At 63.1% G+C, this 20,591-nt stretch overlaps 1 protein-coding gene across 2 annotated transcripts in view; it reads left to right on the top strand.

The window, feature by feature from the left end:
* Positions 1-20,591, top strand: part of ZC3H3 (zinc finger CCCH-type containing 3) — a 73,403-nt gene that overhangs the window by 13,418 nt on the left and 39,394 nt on the right. For both annotated transcript variants that reach the window (XM_059043242.2, XM_059043245.2), the window contains exon 4: positions 12,742-12,895. In XM_059043242.2, the coding sequence (XP_058899225.1) occupies positions 12,742-12,895 (154 nt within the window). The remainder of the gene's footprint in view (positions 1-12,741; positions 12,896-20,591) is intronic.

Genomic DNA, 20,591 nt, shown 5'->3' with positions numbered 1-20,591 from the left:
TTTTAATTCCATTTTCTCCTCAATTAGCTTATTTTACATTCTTTTATACTTCTTTTTGTGGTTTCCCCAGAGGTTATATTGTGCGTTCTTGACTCACTGTTATTGGTACTTAGAAATTACTGTCTGATCCCTCCCCAGACAGTGTAAGAAGCTTGGAGTACTTAAGCCCTATTTTCCTCTCTTCCATCAAATGTGGGGAACTGCCATGATTTTAATTCTCCATGTATTTTAGACCCTAGAAAACATTGTGTACAGTCGGCATTAACCTAGACTGTGTATTTATTTTCCCATTTCTCTTCACCCCTTCCTTGCCTTCTGTTTGAGGAACACCTCTTACTATATCCTGTACTGTTGCGGGTGTGCTGGGGACCGTGGCTCTCAGTAGACGTGTATCGGGAAAGTCTTTGTTCTTGCCTTACTCTCTGGAGAGTGTTTTTGCCTGGGAAGCCGTGGGGCTTTCGGTGCTGGGGAGACACCCTTCCCATCGCCAGCTGACGGCTTTTGGTGAAGTCAGCTGTCCTTCCCAGGAGGGTAGCGTGGCTCTTCCCTCTCTGGCTGTGGGGCTTTCTCTGTCTTTGGTTTTCAGCAGGTGTGCTGTGGTGTGCTTCCTGTACATTTTATCTGTCCTGCTTAGGGTCTGTGGTATTTCTTGAATCTGTGGCTTGATGCTTTTCATCAGTTTTGGAATCTCAGCCATCCTGTCTTTAAGCATTGCTGGTGCTGCACTCCCACCTCTCCTTCTGGGACCTCAGCTGCATTTGTACTGAACCTTTTCACCATATCTTACATGTTTTCTATGTTCTTCTCTGTGTCTTTTGTGACTTGTCTCCATGCTTAAATCTGGGTAGTTAATTCTCACCTATTTTCTTGTTTAGTTATTGTCTTTTCAGCTTTGTATAATCTGCTACAAAACGTATCCGTTGAGGTCTTAGTTTTAGTGACTTTTAAATTCTAAAATTTCTATTAAAGAATAGTTACTTGGTCTCTGCCAAAATTTGCAATCTTGTCTTTAAAAAAATTTTTTTTTTTTTTTGTGGTACACGGGCCTCTCACTGCTGTGGCCTCTCCCGTTGCAGAGCACAGGCTCCGGACGCGCAGGCTCAGCGGCCATGGCTCACGGGCCCAGCCGCTCCACGGCATGTGGGATCTTCCCGGACCGGGGCACGAACCCGTGTCCCCTGCATCGGCAGGCGGATTCTCAACCACTGCGCCACCAGGGAAGCCCTAAAAAAATATTTATTTATTTATTTTTGGCTGTGCTGGGTCTTTGTTGCTGCACGTGGGCTTTCTCTAGTTGCAGAGAGCGGGGGCCACTCTTCGTTGCAGTGCACGGGCTTCCCATTGTGGTGGCTTCTCTTGTAGCAGAGCACGGGCTCTAGGTGCGCGGGCTTCAGTAGTTGAGGCACATGAGCTCAGTAGTTGGGCCTCGCGGGCCCTAGAGCGCAGGCTCAGCAGTTGTGACGCACGGGCTTAGTTGCGCCACGGCATGTGGGATCTTCCCGGGCCAGGGCTCGAACCCGTGTCCCCTGCGTTGGCAGGCGGATTCTTAACCACCGTGCCACCAGGGAAGCCCTGCAATCTTGTCTTTAAGCCCGTGAACATATTAATCGTTTTTAAAGCCCGTGTCTGACACCCCGTTATCTGGATCCCTGTTCATTCCACTGCCTGTGTTTTTCCTTCTTAGTTTTGGGTCGAGTGTGATTTGCTTGTATGTCTGGTTATTTTGTATTGAGTGGTGGACGTTGCGTACGGAGTTCTGGAGCTAATTCAAGGCCGGATGATGTCATGCTCCCCCGGACAGGGTGCGTGGCCCCTGGGGGAGCAGACCTGCAGAGTCAGGGCAGTGTGGGCAGTGAGGGTGCCAGGCACTTCCTGCCCAGGGAGGGCCCCGCGCTGGGGCGGGCTCACCGCACGGGCAGGCTGGCCTGCAGAACAGGGTCTGTGCGGGAGAAGGGCGAGAGAGGGGCTGTAGGAGCCCACCTGCCCACCTGTCCCCAGTGTGTGCTTGGTGGGGGAAGAAGGGCGGCTCCCTGCAACCCCCAGCGACCTGTGTGCTGGGGACAGGAGGGGCTCACTGACCTGTGGCCTCTGAGAGGTAGGGGTCTCCGGGTGAGGGGTACATGGGGCAGCCCGTGGGCCTCCTGCACAGTGGCCTTGCGCCTGTAGGCCTTGCCCCGCCTCCGCTCCAGGCCCTGGGAGGGGCCTCTGGCAGCCCTGCCTGCCTCCCCATGCAGAGCCTGCTGTAGGGGCCGGGCAGGCCTGGGCACAGGCGGTGGAGGCTGGGTGAGGGGCCAGAGGTGCTGCCTGCCCAGGGGTGGGCGAAGAGTTGCAGTGGGGTTGCGTGACAGCTGGGGTGGCGGTGCTTGTGTCAGTAGGGCCTTCGGTGACCTCCAGGGAGAGCGTTGGATTCTGAGGTGGCCACCGGCAGAGGGCCCTGGTGCACAGGCTGCCCGAGGAGTGGGGCAGCCTGGTCCGGACAAGAGCTGACCGCCGCGGGACACACTCCTCTGGGCCCGGCCACCCGAGCATCGAAAGGCCTCAGCCTGGGAGGGTGGGTGTCCCTCTGCCCCGCAGGGCTTGCAGGCTGGGCCGGTGGGGCTCAGACTCCCCAGCAGCTCCCTCCCTGCTCCTGCAGCTCATGTGGGCTGGAGCTGCTGGCTTTGGGAAAGGAGCAGCATCTGGTGACACTTGGCTCCAGCTCTGTTGTACCTGAGGCCGCGTCTCTCCTCTTGGGGTGCTGGGAAGGGTCATGGGCAGGAAGGGCTTGCTGCCCCAGAGCCGGCGGGCCGTGATGGTGCACTTGCTTGGAGCCCCCTCGGCTGTGTCCCCTTGGTCGCCCCCCGCCCCCGTGTCCTCCTGGGAGCATGTTGACGCAGAGGGGGAGCCCTGTCAGGGTGGGCACCAAGGAGCTGAGACCCTCTGCCTCCCACCGTGCCGGGGCCCCGCTACTTGCTCTGCAGAGGGAGGCCATGAGGGCGGTGGGCTCAGCTGTCCTGGAAAGGGCGGGGCTGTGTGTCCCTCTGCCGGGGGCTTCTGGACAGGCCGTATGACCCCGGAAAGGCGCCGGTGTCCGTGGGGCCCTCTGCTCTTCGTAGCCCTCCTGCTTTCCCGTCTTGCCTCTCATATCCATGGGAAGTGAGCAGCGCTTCCCCCAAGACTGAGCCCTTTCCAGGCAGATCCCAGGCTGAGAAGGCGCCACAGCCCAGCTGGGCCCCGTCGGCACCACCTGGGCATCACCTGTGTGGCCCGGGGCTCTCAGCAGTCACAGGTATCCTTCCACTCTGAAGCTTTGGCCCTAATGCACAGAATTGATGGAACCTGCAAGGAAAATCGGTAGCCGCACGCAGCGACTGTGAACCTACCAGCTTCTAACGGTCAGGCGCGCAGTTATTTGTTGGTTTGCCTAAGTGTCTCCCGGGCCGGCAAGAGGAGCCCCGGCCCTTCTGGTGTCTCTGGCCCAGTGGTGCTCACGGGTCCGCCCTGTTCCTGCTCCCACTGTGGGCTGCTCCGGGCAGCACTGGGACAAGGTGTCTAGCTCAGGGAGGCGGCGGGTCCCCTGCCGTGGGGTTGCAAGCGTGGAAGCGAGCCGCTGCCCTCCCCAGGCCCTCCTGTGCCCCCCGGGGGCTGAACCCTCAGGTGCTGTGCGTGGAGAGGCCCGGGCGGGTTCCAGGGCCAGCGTTCTCTGCGGGCCGGGCGTGGGCCACCGACTGCCTCTGCCCCGTGCGGGCCTGTCTGCAGCCGCTGCAGCTGTGCCGGGACCCATCCTGGGATGCTTCAGGGCGTCTGCAGGGTGTGGCGCCGGCCCAGCGGTCTTGTCCCTGGCACACTCGCCCCCTCCCGTCTCGTTAAAGTTTTGGGGTGTGGCAGGGACCTAAGGGACGTGCTGCCGCTCTGCCTTTCCTGCCCATCTGTGGATGGGGAGACTTCCGAGAGACTCCACCCCCGGCTGGCTCCGCCCAGGAGAGCCGTGGGCCGGTGGGCAGGGCCCGTCCTGCCTGTCCCCCAGCGCTTGCCGGCCGCTTGTTGTCATTCTTCGGGGCGCTGTGCTTTCTAAATGAACTCAGAGCTGTTACATTTCCTTTTCACGGCGTATCCCAAGCTGTGCCAATCCCTGATGGGCTCTGGCAGCGCCAGCGGCTGTGCGGGTAGGTGGCAGCTGAGAGTGGGCGCGGCGGCACGGCCGCTGGCAGCAAGTGGCCGCCTGACCGGGCAGGTGGCGTCCTGTGAGGCAGTGCGTGCTGGGTGCGGGGAGGGGCGTGAGCCTGCTTGGCAGGAGACGTCTCGTAGCGCGAAGGATGGCTCGCTGCAGGGCTGCCTTCAGAGCGGCTTGCTCCCACCCTGCACGCCGGGCTGCAGCAGGGCAGCCGCCAGACCCGGAACCGCCACGGGCGGGGGGAGGCGCATGGGGCGGCGGGGCGAGAGGGCGCGCCTCCCTGTGTCTGCAGGAGATGGAAGACAGACCTGACGTTGTGAGAGAAGTGGAACTCTGTGGCCCGGGCCTACTGCCGAGTCTGGGAAGGCCGAGGAGAGAGGCTTGCTCTGTGCCAGGCCCTGCTCGAGGTGGGAGACCGGGGGTCCGAGCGGGCCCGGGCCCACCATCTCCCAGCGTGTCTGGGGTGAGCCCCGCTGGAGCCCACGGTGGTCCAGCAAATCACCAGCACCGTGTGTTCCCGTCACTGCTTGCTCTACACCCGCGTGGGGGTCTGGAATGTTGAAATGGGGGGCGGGCTGGACCCCGGGACCTCCCCGGCTGAGCTCGGGCACCCCGGCTGCCCCTCCAGGCTGTGGTGCCGGTGGGCACCGAGACCTGGGGCGTCGGCACTGGGGGGCAGCCTGCGCCCCGGGCCCTGTCTTGGGAGCCCCTCTGCTTCCCTCTCTTCCTTCTGTCGAGTTTCTCGGGGCTCCCTTTCCCCCGCCACATGACATGTGCATCATGTGTGGCGCCCTCTGCTTGAGGGTCCACAGAGTGGCCTGCGGGCACCCACCACCCTGAGTTTGGGAGGCCTCTGCCTGCCCTGCCCGGGCCAACCCTGTGCCCCACAGCCCTTCCTCAGACCCCTGCACCTCCTTCCCTCCTCCCTGCCCCCTTTCCTCCCCCTTCCCCAACCCTCTCCCTCCTTCCTCTCACAGAGGGCCGAGACCCTGTCTTCTGGGGGTGCCCCAGCTCTCACAGATGGGTGGGGATGCCTTGAGCCCCCTTTCTCAGGGGCCCCAGGATGGCCCTTGGTCCCCACCTGTATGGCCCCAGCCGCCCCCAACCTTACATTGGCCCCAGCAGGAACTTTTTGCCGGCTGTGTGCTTGGGAACTGACCCTGAGGCGGGCGCTGCTGCTGGCTCAGGGGCTGCATCCTGTGCAGGGACTGGAGGATCCCAGAGGGGAGGGCACGTGCTGCCTCTGCCTCTTCCGGCGTGCTGTGGAGGGACCTGCCTTTCCCGGGAGGAGATGGGGGGACTCGCCTGGCCTGAGAAGGGGCGCTTGCTGTGCTCCCTGCCGCTTCCCCAGAGCCAGGGGCCAGCGTGCGGCGGGCCTGCCAAATGTCTGTTGACTGACTGAGCGAGCTCTGTGCAAGGGACACACTGGCGTTGGTGCTGCCTGGGCATCCTTTCCTCGGCCCTCTGGCCTCTGGGGTGGCTTTTGTCAAGCATGAGGGTCTATTTCCCTCTCTGGCTTCCTCCATGGTCTGCAGTTGCTTTTAAAACACTTCACTTTCAATGTTTTCTTTCTAAGCTTTTTCATGTCCCTGGTCACTTGATTCCACGTAAGGAATAAGAGGACCTCAAGCCACAAAAGCAAAAGAGGCTGTGAGATGGCAGGCCTGGCTCAGTGTCGGGCTGCAGATAGATGGCTGATCACCTAGCGTTGTGCACCGTCAGCGTGGGTCCAGTGAGGGGCCGGGGCCCGGGACGCCCGGTCAGAGGGCTGCAGGCGAGCAGGAGTGGCCAGTAGGCCGCAGAAGGGCCGAGGGGCCCCAAGGGTCACTGTGGTCAGGGCTGGGCTCGGAGCCTAGGAAGGCACAGTCCTCCATGACCCAGGGCCAAGGGGAGGAGGGGACCAGGGTGGGCCCCCCGGTCGTGAGCTCCATCTCTGGAGGCTGGAGCTGAGCCTTAGGACCGGCCCCCCGCTGAGGGCAGATTCCTGTCTCTAACGTGCACGCGCGTGCCCTCACCTGTGAGGCCCTGGGGGCTCGCATTGGTACATCCGTGGCCACCCCACGCGCTGTCCTGGACACTGGCACCTCTCGTGCCTGCGGGTCCTGGAGCCCTGCCGGGGCTGCTGAGCCAGAAGTGGGTTTGCCTTTTGTCCTGAGCAAGGAGGTGGATTTTGCTCATCGGGGTCTGAGTGAAAGCGGGCAGGGTAGGGTACCCAGTCCCAGGGTGTGTTCTGTCTTGGCTGCTTCTGGCTGAGGTCAGATAGGGCACTGGGGGGAGCAGCTGGCCTCACCGTCCGGTGCCTACAGGGTGTGGCCCCAGGCGGGCAGGGGCTGCTTGGCCTGCTGGGCAAGGGGTGAGCACCTGGGCGAGTCTGCATCACGCTCAGGCCTGGTCCTGTCTCCGGGGGGCCGTCTTGGGAGGGCGCGCTCTCTGCCTGGCACGGACCCTGCCTTCCCTGCCTTCACTTGGGGCTCATGGCCTTGGGGTGTGGCCGCCTCTTGCTCCTGTGGGCCCCGCTCAGGGAGTTTGCCCCCTACCTGGATCTGCCAGCCACACGCTGTGCTGTCACTTCCGCCTTCTGGGTCACGCCTCCCTGGGATGTGCTGGGGCTCCCTTCCCCCTGGGCCCAAGGCCTGCAGGTGGGGTGGGGGCTGGGAGGTGCTCGCTTTCTCCTCTTCCATCCTCTAGAGGGATGGTTAAAAGGGGAGGGAAGACCCACCCCCATAACGTACAGCAACTGTCAGGGAGCAAACTACTCCCATTTCGTACAGACGGGTCAGCGTCGTCGCGCGATCGATGGCTCGCGCACAGTAATTATAGGAGCGAGCGGCTTGTGTCGCTTGGGTGAGTTTGAGAAGAGTAGGGTCTCAATCTTTCCTCTAATAGGGCCCCGACAGTCCCAGCACCGCGTGTCTCAGGCTGACAGTGTTGTCATTAAACACCAGGTAGTGCGGGACGACAGAGAAGGCGGCCGCGGGGACGGGCAGCTGACAGTGGCGGTTTGTCATCACGCAGCTGCCACGCTCCTCTTGCGGCGGGGCCGACCGCTGCTCCACGACGTGCGGCCCCGTCGGGCTGCCACTGTGACTTAGTCATCGGTAAATGTTGTGTTTTTTTATAAAGTTATTTTATTTTTTATTTTTGGCTGCTTTGAGTCTTTGTAATCGGTAAATGTGTGTCAGAGGCTGGTCCCCAGTTCAGACAGCAGAGCTGCAGGAAGCCCAGCGGGGTGAGGCCCTGGGCTGGGGGCCGTTCCCTCTCCCTCGAGGGCCAGACCTCTCCTCCCAGGGCCTGGTGTCCCGTCCCGTCCCCCCGCACCGTTGCAGACGTGTGCACACCGTGTGTCTGTGTGTGTGTGTGTGTGCGTGTGTGAGCGAGCACGTCCGCTCATCCTCCCAGGGCCGCCCGTGTGGATTCTGGCCGGGAACGCAGAGGTGCTGCAGCCACCTGTGTGTCGGAGTCCGGCAGGGCCTCTCCACGGGCCGCCCGAGGGGCCTGTATGAGTGCTGGCCTCCAGTGGCCCCAGGGTGCAGAGCTGGGGTGTCCTGGGTGCCTAGGAGGGGCCTCTGGCTGTCCCGTCACCTCCTCTGTGACTGCCACTGGAGATGAGGGCTGAGCTGCCTGATTGCAGCGGGGCTGTTCCAGTATTGGAAGTGTCAGCAACCATCAAGCGCAGGAAAAGTGGAGTGATTTTTCTCAGACTCATAAAAATTCATACTTTGCGATCCCAGTCGTTCCACGTCTGAAGCTTGTTCGAGCGCGGTCCCTGGCAGCTCCCGCCGTGGCAGGGGCGAGGGCGGGGCGTCTGCTGCCTTGTGCCCGCTGCCGTCCCTGCTCCTTTGGAGAAATGGACAGGCCTCTGCAAGCACGTGAAGAACCGTTCACGGGGCTGGGGATTTGTCATGATGTTACGGCTGTGTTCTCGTGGGTGGGAGCAGGAGGGCCAAGCCCTGTCACCTGCGTGCTCCCTGCACCTGCAGGGCCTCGGCCGGGACTGGCCGGGGCTGGCTTGGTGCCGGAGCGCTGAATGCAGTGGGCCCAGCGCTGGCACCAGGTGAGCAGTGCACCCGGGTGAGAATACAGACAGAGGTCTAGGCGTGCAGGGGGAAGTCTGGGGGCGCGGGGGGAGGTCTGCAGGGGCAGGGGGAGATCTGGGGTGCAGGGAGAGGTCTGGGAGCACAGGTGGAGATCTACAGGCACAGGTGGAGGTCTGGGAGTGCAGGGGAAGGTCTGCAGGTGTGTTTCTAGCTGTCTTTATGGGATGGAGCGGCGTGTGTCTTCTAGGCTGATGTCAGTGGGAATTGAGTCCATCTCTGTCCTTCCTGAGAGACTTCTGAGCAGAGGCCCCTTGGCCCAGTGCCCCCCTGGCCCAGCCTGGGCCCCATCCTGCTGGGCATGGCCGGCAGGTAATTTTCCTTCTCTAGGCTGGTGGATGACGAACCGCGGGGCCTGGGGCACGGTCAGGGCGAGTCGGGGTGGGGGGGCCTTCTGGTCCCTGCCCGCCGAGGTTCCAGGTCTGCTTTGCTGCCCCTGCCCCTGCCTTTCCTGACGGAGCCTGACCTGTTTCTGTTGGGACGTCTGGAGCTGGACGGACAGCTGGGCGGCCGCGGGGGCTGCTGGGAGGCCGCGGGGGCTGCTCGCGGCCGGGCTCCTGGGGCTGGTCCCGCAGCCGCCTCTCTCCTGCGGGTGGCCCCGGGCAGTCTCTGCTCAGAGGAGTTCTGGCTCCCTCTCTTCCTCACTCATTATATAGTGGGGAGACTGGCAGCGCCCCCTCTTCCTAGTTCTCTCTCCTTTTGAAGCTCCATAAAAGCCTGAACTCCCTCTCAACCCGCCCCCAGTCGCAGTGAAACAGAGCAAGAGCCGTGACCTCCATCTGATGGGCTCTGCCATCTGTGGTGGCTCGTTGAGGCCGGGGCTGGGGTCAGCCGGAGGCCGGGCTGCTGTAGACAGCGCCGCCGGACTGGCCACGCGAGCTGCACAGGCCCTGGGAAGGCTGCCGCTCTCCCCGCTTCTGCAGCCCGAGTGCCAGGTCGCCTGGGCTCTGCTGCCATCGGTCCAGTCCCCGCCTCTTGGCCGGTGGCCTCCCTCCCCAGCTTGCTCCTGCAGGAGCCGGGCCCCGCTGATGGATGGGCTCACATCCCATTCACATATGATGCCAGCAGTTTTTTTGTAGTTTGTCTTCCATTGCGGTAGTAAAGTTTTTAATTAGGGAAGCTAATGAGATCGATTAGTCATTAGAAGTGACCTCTGCACGGCAGGGCGCAGAGGGCTGTGTGGGGGCCTGATAATGCGGCGCCCGGGCGTCGTTGGCGATAAAGGCACCAAGGGTTTGATTTGAGTGAAACGTGCCACGGGGAGTACATCACGCAGAGAACAAAATTACAGCCCTGGGAGTCTGTAATGAAGGGAATTAAACCAACATCCTATCTAAATAACATGATTATCTACACGAACCCTCAGCCTGCCGGGAGGAAGGGGAGAGAGTGCTGCCTGCCGGGGCTGCTGCCGGGGCAACCCTCCAGCACCACAGGGCCAGGGGGAGGCCAGGCGCCCTGCCCGCGGGGAGCTCGCCCACGCCTGCCGCTCTGCCTTTGCACTGGGTTCGAGGTTCCGGTCCCTGGGTGCCATGCGTGGTGTGAGGAGCTCTCACTCGTATCAGCCGTAGGACGCGGGGGGGCGACACCACCCGTCTGTCCGCCCTGCTGAGCTGTCTGTGCCCTCAGCATGGGTGCCCTGGACTGTTCTCTTCAGGGCCGTTGTCATGAGTGCTTCCATCTCCATGGCCAAGGGCTCATGGGGAAGACCGGGAGGGTCTGCAGGGCCCGTGAGGGTCACAGCCCCACTCTGGGGGGTGGGGCCTGGGCTGGTGTGCCCTCCCCTCTGCCTCTCGGGATCGCGGGGGCTGGGGTCTAACGGGCGCCAAAGCCTGGGAGGTGACGCTTAGCCTTTTAAGGGGGGCCTCCTTTATTACTTTGTGTTTTCTTAGAAGTGGTTATCAGGTACTAATAAGTGAAATGCAGTAAGTTAGTGAAAAGTTAAATTTCACAAGTGGGGCTGCATTGCAAAGGAATGTTATAAATACTCATGCCTGTTAAGGGCAGGGATGAGGGCCAGGCCCAGAGGTGGTATGTGTCCCGAGAGGAACTTTGCAGAGTGCAGAGTCCAGTCCCTTGGCCATTGGGGGCTGGGGGCTTCCTGGAGGAGGTGGCATCTGGTGGAACGGGGAGGGGGATGGGAGAAGCCGATGCTGTGCATCTGGGCGAGGGGGGAGTGAAGCTGGCCAGGCCTGGGGCTCCCAGCGCTCAGGATGAAAACAAGGTTGGTGAGGAGGGGCCCTGCCCCAGCACAGCACAGCCCTCCTTCCCGCCCTGCACACTGGTGCCCCCGAGCTGCAGAGCCAACGGCCCTGGGGCTCTAGGGTGCGTGTCGCAGCCCAGACTGGCAGGTGGTGGCTGGTGTGGGAGCCCCCCCCTCAGAAGGGGGCCGAGGGCGGGTGGCCCCGGCAGCGGCGGAGGGGATAGGTAGGTGGGCTGTCCAGGTGCAGAGGCTGTGGGAGCAGGGAGTGGGTTTGGAGGCCGTGGGGTCAGCGTGGGGCTTGGCAGTAACTTAGAGGAATTCCCGTGTTCCTGAGCGCTTAGTTGGAACAAGCTGTTACTGATTTTCATTGGTCTCTTCTTGCTTGTAAGACCTTGAAAATTCAATTCAACAGACATTTACTTACGGATGCCCCCTGTGCGCTAGGCTCTCCCGTACATCCCACACGCGTGGGGGCTGCCTGGAGCTGAAGAGTCCCTCGCTTTGGTCGCTCAGCAGGATCAGGCGCCCTGGCTGACGCCCGGTGCCTCTGCCGAGCTTCCCTCTTTCTCCCTGACCGCCCCCTGAGCTGCTGCCCTCGGAAGGAGAGAGAGAGACGGAGACGGAGACGGAGACTGGGTGGGGTGCTGGCTTGGCCTTGCACGGACTTCTGTGGACCCCTGGAGGGCAGCGTCCAGTCCTGGGGGCAGAGGCGTCCTCCGCTCTCAGCACTCCCTGGGCCTTGCAGCCCCATGTCCACCCCGAGCCCAGCTGGGTGCGTGGAGCCTGCACGTCCTGCTCCTCTGGTGTGGGGGCTCTCAGGGGGGCTCTGAGCCTGTGCTGTGTCCTGGCCTTCTCATGTGGGCGCGTGGGAGCCCTGTTAGAGGCTGCAGCGCCCCAGGGATGGGTTTGGGGACACCTGAGGGAGGGGCTCTTCCAGCACCTGGACGAGGAGGCACCGTGCCGTTCCGATGACCGTGCAGGTGTGGTAGCTCCCGGGGGGGGGGCTTGTCTTGCCTGCTCCCAGGCAGGCCCCGCACCCCACCGCCCGTCGGGCTGCGTGAGCCTTGGAGAGAAGGCATCTGGGTCAAGGTGCTGATTGCTGACTGGGGGAGGGCCTGGCTGTGGGCTGGTGGTCTGTTGTGTTTAGGGCTCTGGAAGGTGATTTTTACCCAGTGTTACGTCACTGTTCACGGAGCAGTCACTGCTTCTCGTGGAGTTTACAGATGCTGGGAGGATGTGTCCTTGGGGCCTAGGGGAGCAGGTTCGGGTCGTGGAGTGCCGGTTTGTGCTGTCAGGGAGTGGGGTGCCTGGCCGCTGTCAGGGCTGGCCCTGAGCAGCCAGGAGTGTAGGAACCTGTGGGTCTGGCACCACCGTGCCCCTGCCGTGCTCCCTCTCCTGGGCCACCCTGGACCCCAGGCGGCCTTCAGCTGAGGGTCAGCTAATTCTTGCCCAGGCATCATAGGCCTGTCCTTGTGCCGAAGCTCTGGTGGTGAGAGCACCTGTGTGTTTTCCTGGCCTCCTTGTCTCTGCCCCTTCCCACACCCTCCCCCCACACCCCTCACCCCCTGCCTGGCTGTGCTGCCCAGAAGCTGTCTGCTGCTGGGGTGGCTGGTAGGGGCGCCCCTTCCAAGCAGAGCCCTGAGCTTCGTGCAGGCAGGTTAGGTGGGGCCGCAAGGAGGCGCCTTTGGGAACCTGGGTCCGAGCAGCCTGGCCTGAGGGGCTGGGGTGCTGGGTGGGTCACAAGAGGCAGTGGCGCCCATGTTCCCGTGCTGCGTTAGCTTTAATTATCTGGGCAGTTAGAGCTGTATATTATGAAAGTCGGGCAATTAGATGCGTTCCTCATAGCTATGGGGAAATTGCTGGCCGTCAAGTGGAAGGGAACTGGGGCAAAACAGACCCCTGTTAATTGCATGAAACATTCAGCAAGAGATGAAGCTGCGGTGTGCATCACCCTGCAAAATGTTCTGAAAACAGAAGTGATTAAGTACGTAAATCTGTGCGGATACCCGGTGAGGGTTCCCAGAGAGGGAGGTGAGTGCTTCACACCCGCAGCCTCACGGACGCGCCCGTGGGCCCCTCCTCACTGCCGCGGGGAGCGCCGGCCTGCCATGCCGGCTGCTGCAGCCGGCCGCACCTCTCCCGCTTGCTCTCCTGGAGGCCGCGCTGGCCGCCTCCGGCTCCAACAGCCCTGGGCTGCTGAGCTCTCTGGGAGTGGGCGGGCGGTTGGGTCGGGGGGTGATGGGGGGCCCCACCGACCTCCACTGACCACCCGTGTCTGGGTTTCCCTGCAGCCTCCAGCCTGCACAGCCAGCGGACCCCTCCCACCAGCAAAGTGATCAACACTCGCTACCGCATCGTCAAGAAGACCCAGGCCTCGCCTCTCAGCGCCGCCCCCGGTCCCCTGGCCCCGCCCTCCTGGCGGGCACTGCGGCTCTCCCTGTCCAGGTAGGAGGCCTGTGGCTGGCGGGCTCCAAAGTGCAGGACGGGGCCTGAGGACCGAGCACGCCCCCAGAAGTGCTTGGTCTGCAGTTGTTGGCTGGGGAACGGGCTAATTTTTCTGTCTGGCAATTTCTGCACAAGACGCGTGGCCGGCCTGTGTGTGCTGTGCACTCACGCAGACACGCACGCTCCCTGTCCGTTAGCAGCAAGCTGCCAGCTTGGGGCGCGGGGCGGGGAGGTGGTCTGGGAGCAGCCGCTGCCAGACCGTTGAGGCCACACCATGCCTGGGTGTCCCTCAGGGAGAAACTTCTGGTGAGAGAGGCTGGACCATATCACTGTCGATGTATTGATTGTTTCGGGCGGGGTTGAGGCTGTGTCCCTCTCCAGCCGCCCACACCAGGGTCTGGCCTGCACGCTGAGCCCGTGGCCTCGCTCCAGGCTGCTTCTGCCAGAGGGCACGGGCGGTGAGGTCACCTCTCTCTTCTTTTCTGGGTCCCCTGGGCCCAGAAGCAGGAGGGCTGCGGCTCCTTCCTTCGGTGAGGCAGGTGCAGGGGTGACAGCCTGGGTGGGTTGGCATCGGGCAGTGGCAGGTCCCCTCCCTCTGTCCTCTGTCCTTCTGGGGAGCAGTGTGGGAGCCCCTTGGCCCAGTGTGGGCTTCCAGCTGGCCACGCTGGGCACTCCAGAGCACATGGCCTCGGGCCTTGGGGCCAAGGGGCCATTGTGCCCCAAAGGGCTGGGCCATGGGGCAGAGCAGCTATAGTCCTGGGCCGGGGCCATCCTGCCAGCCCCCCACGGGCCCCCCCACTCTCTGGACATGGGAGAGGAGGTGCTGGCCTACTGGCCCATGGTAGCTATGCCAGGAGGTCAGCCTGCCCAGGCGGTCAGCGGTGGCCGCTGCCTCCTCCCTTCCCACCTGACTGCACGAAACTTGGCCCTGCTGCCGACTTTTCTGGAGGCAGTAGCTGGAAGTATATTTTAAATTAATTTTACTGCACTTTTTGTAGTATTTTTGTTTTAAATAGATTTATAAGCATCTTGGGGGCTATTTCTACAAATTTATGAAGATAATTTTCACTCTCTCGGTAAGGTTAAATTTACACCTGCTATTTCCATATTAATTCACAGTGCTAAGTGGGTCTCATTTTCTTCCGTTCTCTTATCTGGTGAGCATGGCCTTTCCTAATGCAATTTCCCCCTCACTAAATCACTGTGATCGGGAGTCATGATCGAGCTAAATTAACTTAAATTAATTTACTTAATAAGAGCCCCAGATCTTCGTGAATGAGGTTCAGATTTATTGATTCTTGCTCCTCTCTCCCCCTCCTGCAGTCGGCCTTCCTGCCCACACTGGCAGCCGTGGCCTGGCCCCGCCTCTCCCAGGGGGCCTGGCCCCGCCTCTCCCAGGGGGCCTGGCTGGGGGCCAGGGGTGACCTTCGTCAGGGAGGCACCAGCGGGCCTCTCCTTACTGGCCTCTGAGTGCCACGGAAGCCCAGGTGTGGGTCCAGCTGGCCCAGTGTTGAGTGTGCCAGGCCCTGATGTGGTCACTGAGCAGAAACGGGTGCCAGGCTTAGGGGTCGAGGGCTCCTGAGGAGGGAGGTAGCTGGGTGCGCCCCTGAGGCAGCTGCCGCCTCATACTTTCGGCTGGAGTGTCAAGCCCATCAGGCCGAGGACAGCCTGGTCAGCAGCAGGGCGGGGAGTGTACCTTCCCCTCAGTTCTGGAGACAGGTGGGGGCTGCCTCATGGACAGGTGTGTGAGGTCCGCACTCGGGTCAGGCGGATAGGACAGGCCATCAGGACAGGCCCAGCCAGGCTGCGAGCCCCCCCCGGCCACTGCTTGCCTCAAGCTCCCAGCGAAGGTGGTACCGGGCCTTGTGGGGAGGGCGCACCCCTAGATGGCTGTGTGTAGCCCCACCAGGGGCCGTGCCGAGTGCCAGACGGCTCAGGCCCCGCAGCCCTGGCCTGTGCTTGGTGGCTGGGTGCTCTGAGGCAGGTTCCCAGCTGCGCCAGGCCCCAGTGCCCTCCCTGGGTGTGGAGGTGCGGCCGAGCCCAGCCCAGGATGGCCACGTTTGCACTGAGGGCACGTGTGGGCTGTGCTCGGTGAAGCCTCCCTCCGCCCGCCTGCTGCCTCTCTGCAGGCCTGCCTGACCCGTCGCCACGCACCTGGGAGGCTCCTTGAACCCAGAGGCCTGGACCTTGGGGCGGCGGGGCCAAGCTGCCGGGACGCCCTGGGAAGCGTGGGTTGGGCTGCCAGTGGCCCGGGCTTCCTATGCTCGAGGCCACCTGTGCCCTGGTGAGGCTGCCTTCTCAGCAGTTGCCACCCGCCAGCTGCCCAGCCCGCCGTCGGCTGTACGCGCCAGGCTCAGCTTGTCGAGGCAGCAGGAAGGGCTTGTCTCCAGGGCCGGAGGCCAGTCTGATGCCTTCCCACCCTCCTCCTTCAGCTCCATCAGAGCTGGGGCTGCCTGTGTGTGGTCAGCAGGTCCCAGAGAGGTTCTGGGGCCAACTGGCTTTGGCCTTGGCCTTGACCTCTGTCCTGTGCAGCTGCAGGTTCCTCAGCTCTCCCTGGCAGAAGGCGGGGGTTGGGCTGGTGGCCGGACTGAGGCCAGTGTGGGCTACGGGCTGCTGCAGTGATGAGGAAGCAGGGCGGTCCCAGCAGGCAGCGGGGCTGAGCCCAGGAGCCAAGGGCTCTTCCTGGGCCTCCCAATCTGTGTCCCCCATGGAGAGAGGACACCTCCGAGGGGCTGGCAGGCAGGCTCCAGCAGTCCTGGAAATCTCAGTGGGCAGAGTTGGGGGCTGGTGGACACAGGTGGGAGGTGAGGCGGGTGGCCCAGCAGCTAAGTGCCAGTGTTGGCATGAGGTGGCCCTGGACCCCACCCCCCGGCAGACCCCTCACTGTGAGTCTCTGCAGAGAGGAGGCTGTGTGTGCGTGGGGGGGATGCTGCCAGCCTGGGGGAGCCCAGGGAGCCCCCGGTAGGCGGCACACAGCGTGTGACCCTGGGCTCAGCCCAGACCCGCGCCTGACGGCCATGGCCTTGGCAAATCCCTGCCCTCCCTGTGCGACGAATTACGTGCCCCTTGTAGTGGTGGGTACCGCTCGGTCCCGCACCGCAGGGGCCTGGCTTTAGAAAGACTTCCGAGGTGGCAGGGCTGCTGCGAGCCCTCTCCCGAGAGGGATGGGACAGGGCGCTGCCCAGGCTGGAGACGGGCCCCTCCTCCACTCAGCACAGCCCTCACTCGTGTTGGGGCCCCTCGCCTTCCACACTCTTGGGGCGGAGCCGGCGGCCTCAGGAGAGGCATGTTGCCTTTGAAGGCTGCAGTGTTCTCCTCTCCTCCCCATCCTGCTGGCCCTGGGTCTGGGGCGGCACAGCTCCTCTGCCCGCTCCCTGCTCTGGAGGGGCTCGGGAGCTGGGCAGCCCCAGGCCTGGCTCCTGGTGTCTGGGAAGAGGCAGAAGGTTGCAGGGTCCTTGGCCTGGTCCCCTCCCTGGAAGCCCGTGTCCCGCACCATGACCCGAGCCACCGTGGCAGTGTGGCCACCGCTGACAGTGCTGTCCTGGGCGCCGGGCTGCACGCCTGCCTCGCAAGGCGGCTTTGCACTTTGCTTCCCGGTTTAGACAGAAACCTACTCTGAGCCCCGTGTCGGTTTTGGCCTAGTGTGTGGGGAGCTGAGGGGCCACGTGGTAGCCCACATTCACAGCAGGAGTCCTGGGGTCCCCTTCCCCCCACCAGCTGTCTGGTCTGGAGGTGGAGGAGGTTCTGGTGCTTCTGTGGTGAGGCCCTGACTCCAGAAACATCCGAGAGGAGAGTCAGCTGGAAGGAGGGCAGTTAGCCCGTCACTTCTGTCAGCCGGTCGGCCCTCGTCCGCGTTGGGGCAGACGGAAGGTGGGGGGCGGCCGGGCAGCAGCTCCTGGACGCCGTGGGCGCTGCCCATGCCATCGAGCGCCGTGGGCTGGATGCGGCGGCCGCTGCCCCGGCCAGGGGAGCGTGTGGAGGCCCGAGCAGGAGGGACACAGGCTGGGGGGGGCTGCCCCTCCTGGGAAGGACCGTGGCCTGAGCGGGGCGGAATCCTCGGCGCCACGTCTGTGCTGCTGCCCCGGCCAGCAGATGCCCGGCTTCGGGGCCGCCTGCGTGCAGGGGGAGTGGTAGCTGGCCCGGGCAGGCCAGGTCCAGGGCCCCAGGAGGTGTGGCCGGGGCTCGAGGACTGCACAGCGCCGCTGCCCAGAGCTGGCCCCCGAGACCTGGGCAGCAGGGGAGCCCACGAGCACACCCCGGGGCTGAGGCGCACACTGAGCGAGGATTTAATTTTTTTTGTTCTGAGGTTCGTGGATTTGCCTCTGCCCTCGCCGGCTTCCAACAAGTTCATTAATCTGAACTGAAGCGGAAATGTGACTTTGATCCCTAAACTGCCTGTCACTTTTTTTCTGTCCAAATTCACCTGACATGAAAGTGCAGAATAAACAGAAGCCCCTGTGCTTAAGCAGATGAGTCTGGCGGCTGCTCCATCCCGACTACAAACGGTGCTGTCACAGGGGCTGCTGCTCGCCGGGCTGCCTTATTTTATTTTATTTTTGTGTCTGTGCGGTAAATCTTAAGTAACCTCTGGGCAGTTTGACGAGGTTTGGGCTGCGATTCTGAAGGCTCTAAAGTGCTTCTCCGAAGTGACGAGTCATTATTAAAGAGGAATTCGGGGCGAGGATGGGCAGTGTCCTTGCGGGTGGCCTCGGCTCCACGTCCTCCCTTCACGCCTCCCCTTGCCGGCTCCCCGGTGAGCAGGAGGCCAGCCTTGACCCTGCTCGGCCTCCTTCTCACCTCCGGTTATCGGGGAGCTGGGCAGCTCGGGCTGCCGTAACGAAACGCCTCACACGGGACGGCTTACACCACAGACGTGTGCTCCTCACGGTCGGGAGGCTGCATGTCTGAGGTCAGGGTGCTGGCCGGGCCCATTTCTCCTCCAGGTTGCAGACAGCCACCTGCTCGCTGTGTCCTCACATGTGGAGGGAGAGCAGAAGGCTCGGGGCCTTAATGAGGACACTAATCCCATGACGGGGCCCCACCCTGACGACCTCATCTCACCCTCATCACCTCCCAAAGACCCCACCTCCAAACTGCATCACACTGAGTCTAGGGCTTCAACATAGGAATTGAAGGGGGAGACACAGCCTTCAGCCAGAGCAGGGAATGTCCTGCGCAGGCCAGCGGAACTGGGGTCCCCACAGCCTCCTGCCCTGCCCCGAAGGGTGTGGCAGTTAGAGGGACCCGGGGAGAACCCTTCTGGGAAAGCAGTGTTCCCTTCCAGTCGCCTCCACCGTGGCCGCAGCCTGAGGCCCAGCTCTGTCTCTGGCAAGGCCCCAGCCTGGTGGTGTGCAGAGACCCCTCCCAGCTCAGCCCAGGCCGCAACCCCGTGACGGAGCTAGTAGGGTGCCCGGTGCTGGGCGGCGGGGCTCCCCTGAGGATCCCTGCGGGCTGCCGTCCTGCGCGGGCGAGTTCTCTGCCCACAGCACTCGCCTCCCGGTAGGCAGAGGGTCAGGAAGCAAGCAGAGGATGAAGCGAGTACTTGCACGCGGCGGCCAGTGCTGAGAAGTGCCGAGACCCACCCAGGGCGGACGGGCCAGCAAGCAGCCCAGAGAAGACTCCTCTGGGGCCGGGGCCAGCGAGGTCAGCGTGGGCTGCGTTGTGAGGGCCTTTCCCCGGGGGCTGGGAAGGAGCCTGGGGTGTCTGCTCAGAGGGCAGTGGAGGCTGGCGTGGGAGGTGGGACCTGGGCCCTGCTGCTGGACCCGCGGGGGCCGGGCGGATGTCAGGGCGGGGGCTGCAACCCTTCCTCCTGACGGCCCCCCTTCCCAGGCTGTGACTGCTGTGTGCAGGCCCTGGGCACACGCCGTGGCCAACCTTGACCTTGACCTGGCTTGCGAGGTCCTGGGGGCGCCCGCCTGCCTCTGATGTGGAGCCTGGGGGGCTGCACACCACGCCCGGCTCCGTCCAGCCCCGCGCCTCCGGCTGCCCCATGGCAGCTCTGCCTGTGGGCGGCTTGAACCGACGGCCGGGGAGGCGGCCAGGCCGCGTGCCGCTCAGCTGGCCTGCAAAGGGGCCGAAGGGGCTGTGGCGAGTGGGCAGCAGAGCTCTGGACTGGTTCTGTTACAGCGGGAAGTGCCCGTCTCAAGCGAGGAGGACATGCCCCTGGTCGCACCGGGATGCCCCCTGGGCCGAGGGTCCCGGATGCTCCGTCGGCAGCAGGCAGTCGGGACTGTCCGGGTTGTCCGGGGGTTGTCGCCGTGCGCTCCTGGCTCGCTCCTGGGCCGTCTCCTAATCGGTGTCTTGCGTTTAATTTTGGGGGGTAACTTTATTTCGCATACTTCTGAGCTTATAGGAGAGTTGCACAAGTAGTACACGGAACTGCTGCGTGTTCTTCCCCTGAATCCACCAGGTACTTTTGCCCCGTCTGCTGTATTGTTTCCTCTCTCTGTCCGCAGACCACCGTTTGTGAGGACATTGCAGCCTCGGTGCCCTTGACCGGGGCAGCAGAGGCCTCCTCGTGCGTGACGAGACTCAGCTCCGCCGTTCGGGCAGGAGTGCTGAGGGCCCCTCTGGGTGTTTGTGGCGTCGAGCCTGTGTGGGCGTCCTGTTCCTTGCTGGGCCTCACCCGCTCCTTCTAGACCCTTAGTGATTTCCAGCCCCTCATGTCCTTGCGTATCGGTTGGTCGGGGTCCTGTAAGGAAGTGCTGTCTCTCATCCCCTGTTGCTTTGTATATTCATTTGTTTATAATGGTGTGGACTCCCGATTCTTATTTTTCAGGCTATAATCTGTTGATGTGATTCATTCGACCCTCTGTTGGCCATGGCGCTGGCCCGCGGAGGCCCGCTCTGGGCTGGCCCTGTCTCCTTTCCACGTGGCACCATCCGTCACTCACCGAGCCTCCCTCACCTGCCCAGGGGAAGCTTCCAGGCTCACCTGGGACCTGCCCTCTTCCAGCCCGGAACCAGCCGCGTCTGCGGACCCTGGCTCCTGGCAGCACGGTGGCTCCTGGCCGCCCGCAGCTGCACGGCCGAGGGTCTCGTCAGCAGTGCCGAGGGGTGACGGGAGCATGTCGAGCGGGCCTGGGCAGCGGGGTGCGTCCTCCTTGCAGGCCTTCCTGGGTCAGAGTCCGCGCACCTGTGCGCACAGCTAGGTCTCCGTGCTGCTGCTGCTGCTGCTGCTTCAGGCCGCCTCCCCCTGTGCCCTCGTGACTCCCCTGAGGAGCCCTCTTCTGGCCGCTTTCACTGTGGTCCTTTTGGCTGGTTCGAGGCGCCGCAGGGGAGGTGCTCGCCGGGCACTTCCACCTGCAGCCACCCCCGGCGGTTGCTGATCGCCCCGCTCTCGAGGGCTCTGTGTGTAGACCCGGGTCCCCGCCCGGAGCAGCGCCCCTGTCCTGTCCAGTCCCGTCACAGCACGTCCTCAAGGTGCCTTAACTTGCGTTTCCCTGGTTACCAGTCATGTTGGACACTCAGGCACGGGATTGTTTAAGGCTGTCCTTGTCTTCTTTTGTGCTCACATCTTTTGCCCGTTTTTAATTGCAGGTTTGTCTCCTGGTTTTTTTTTTTTTTTTGCGGTACGCGGGCCTCTCACCGCTGTGGCCTCTCCCGTTGCGGAGCGCAGGCTCCGGACGCGCGGGCTCAGCGGCCACGGCTCACAGGCCCAGCCGCTCCGCGGCACGTGGAATCCTCCCGGACCGGG

Source organism: Kogia breviceps, chromosome 17 (genome assembly GCF_026419965.1).
Source record: "Kogia breviceps isolate mKogBre1 chromosome 17, mKogBre1 haplotype 1, whole genome shotgun sequence".
Taxonomy (NCBI): Eukaryota; Metazoa; Chordata; class Mammalia; order Artiodactyla; family Physeteridae; genus Kogia; species Kogia breviceps.
The sequence above is the reverse complement of the archived record's forward strand: the minus strand, read 5'-3'. Positions and strand labels throughout refer to the sequence as shown.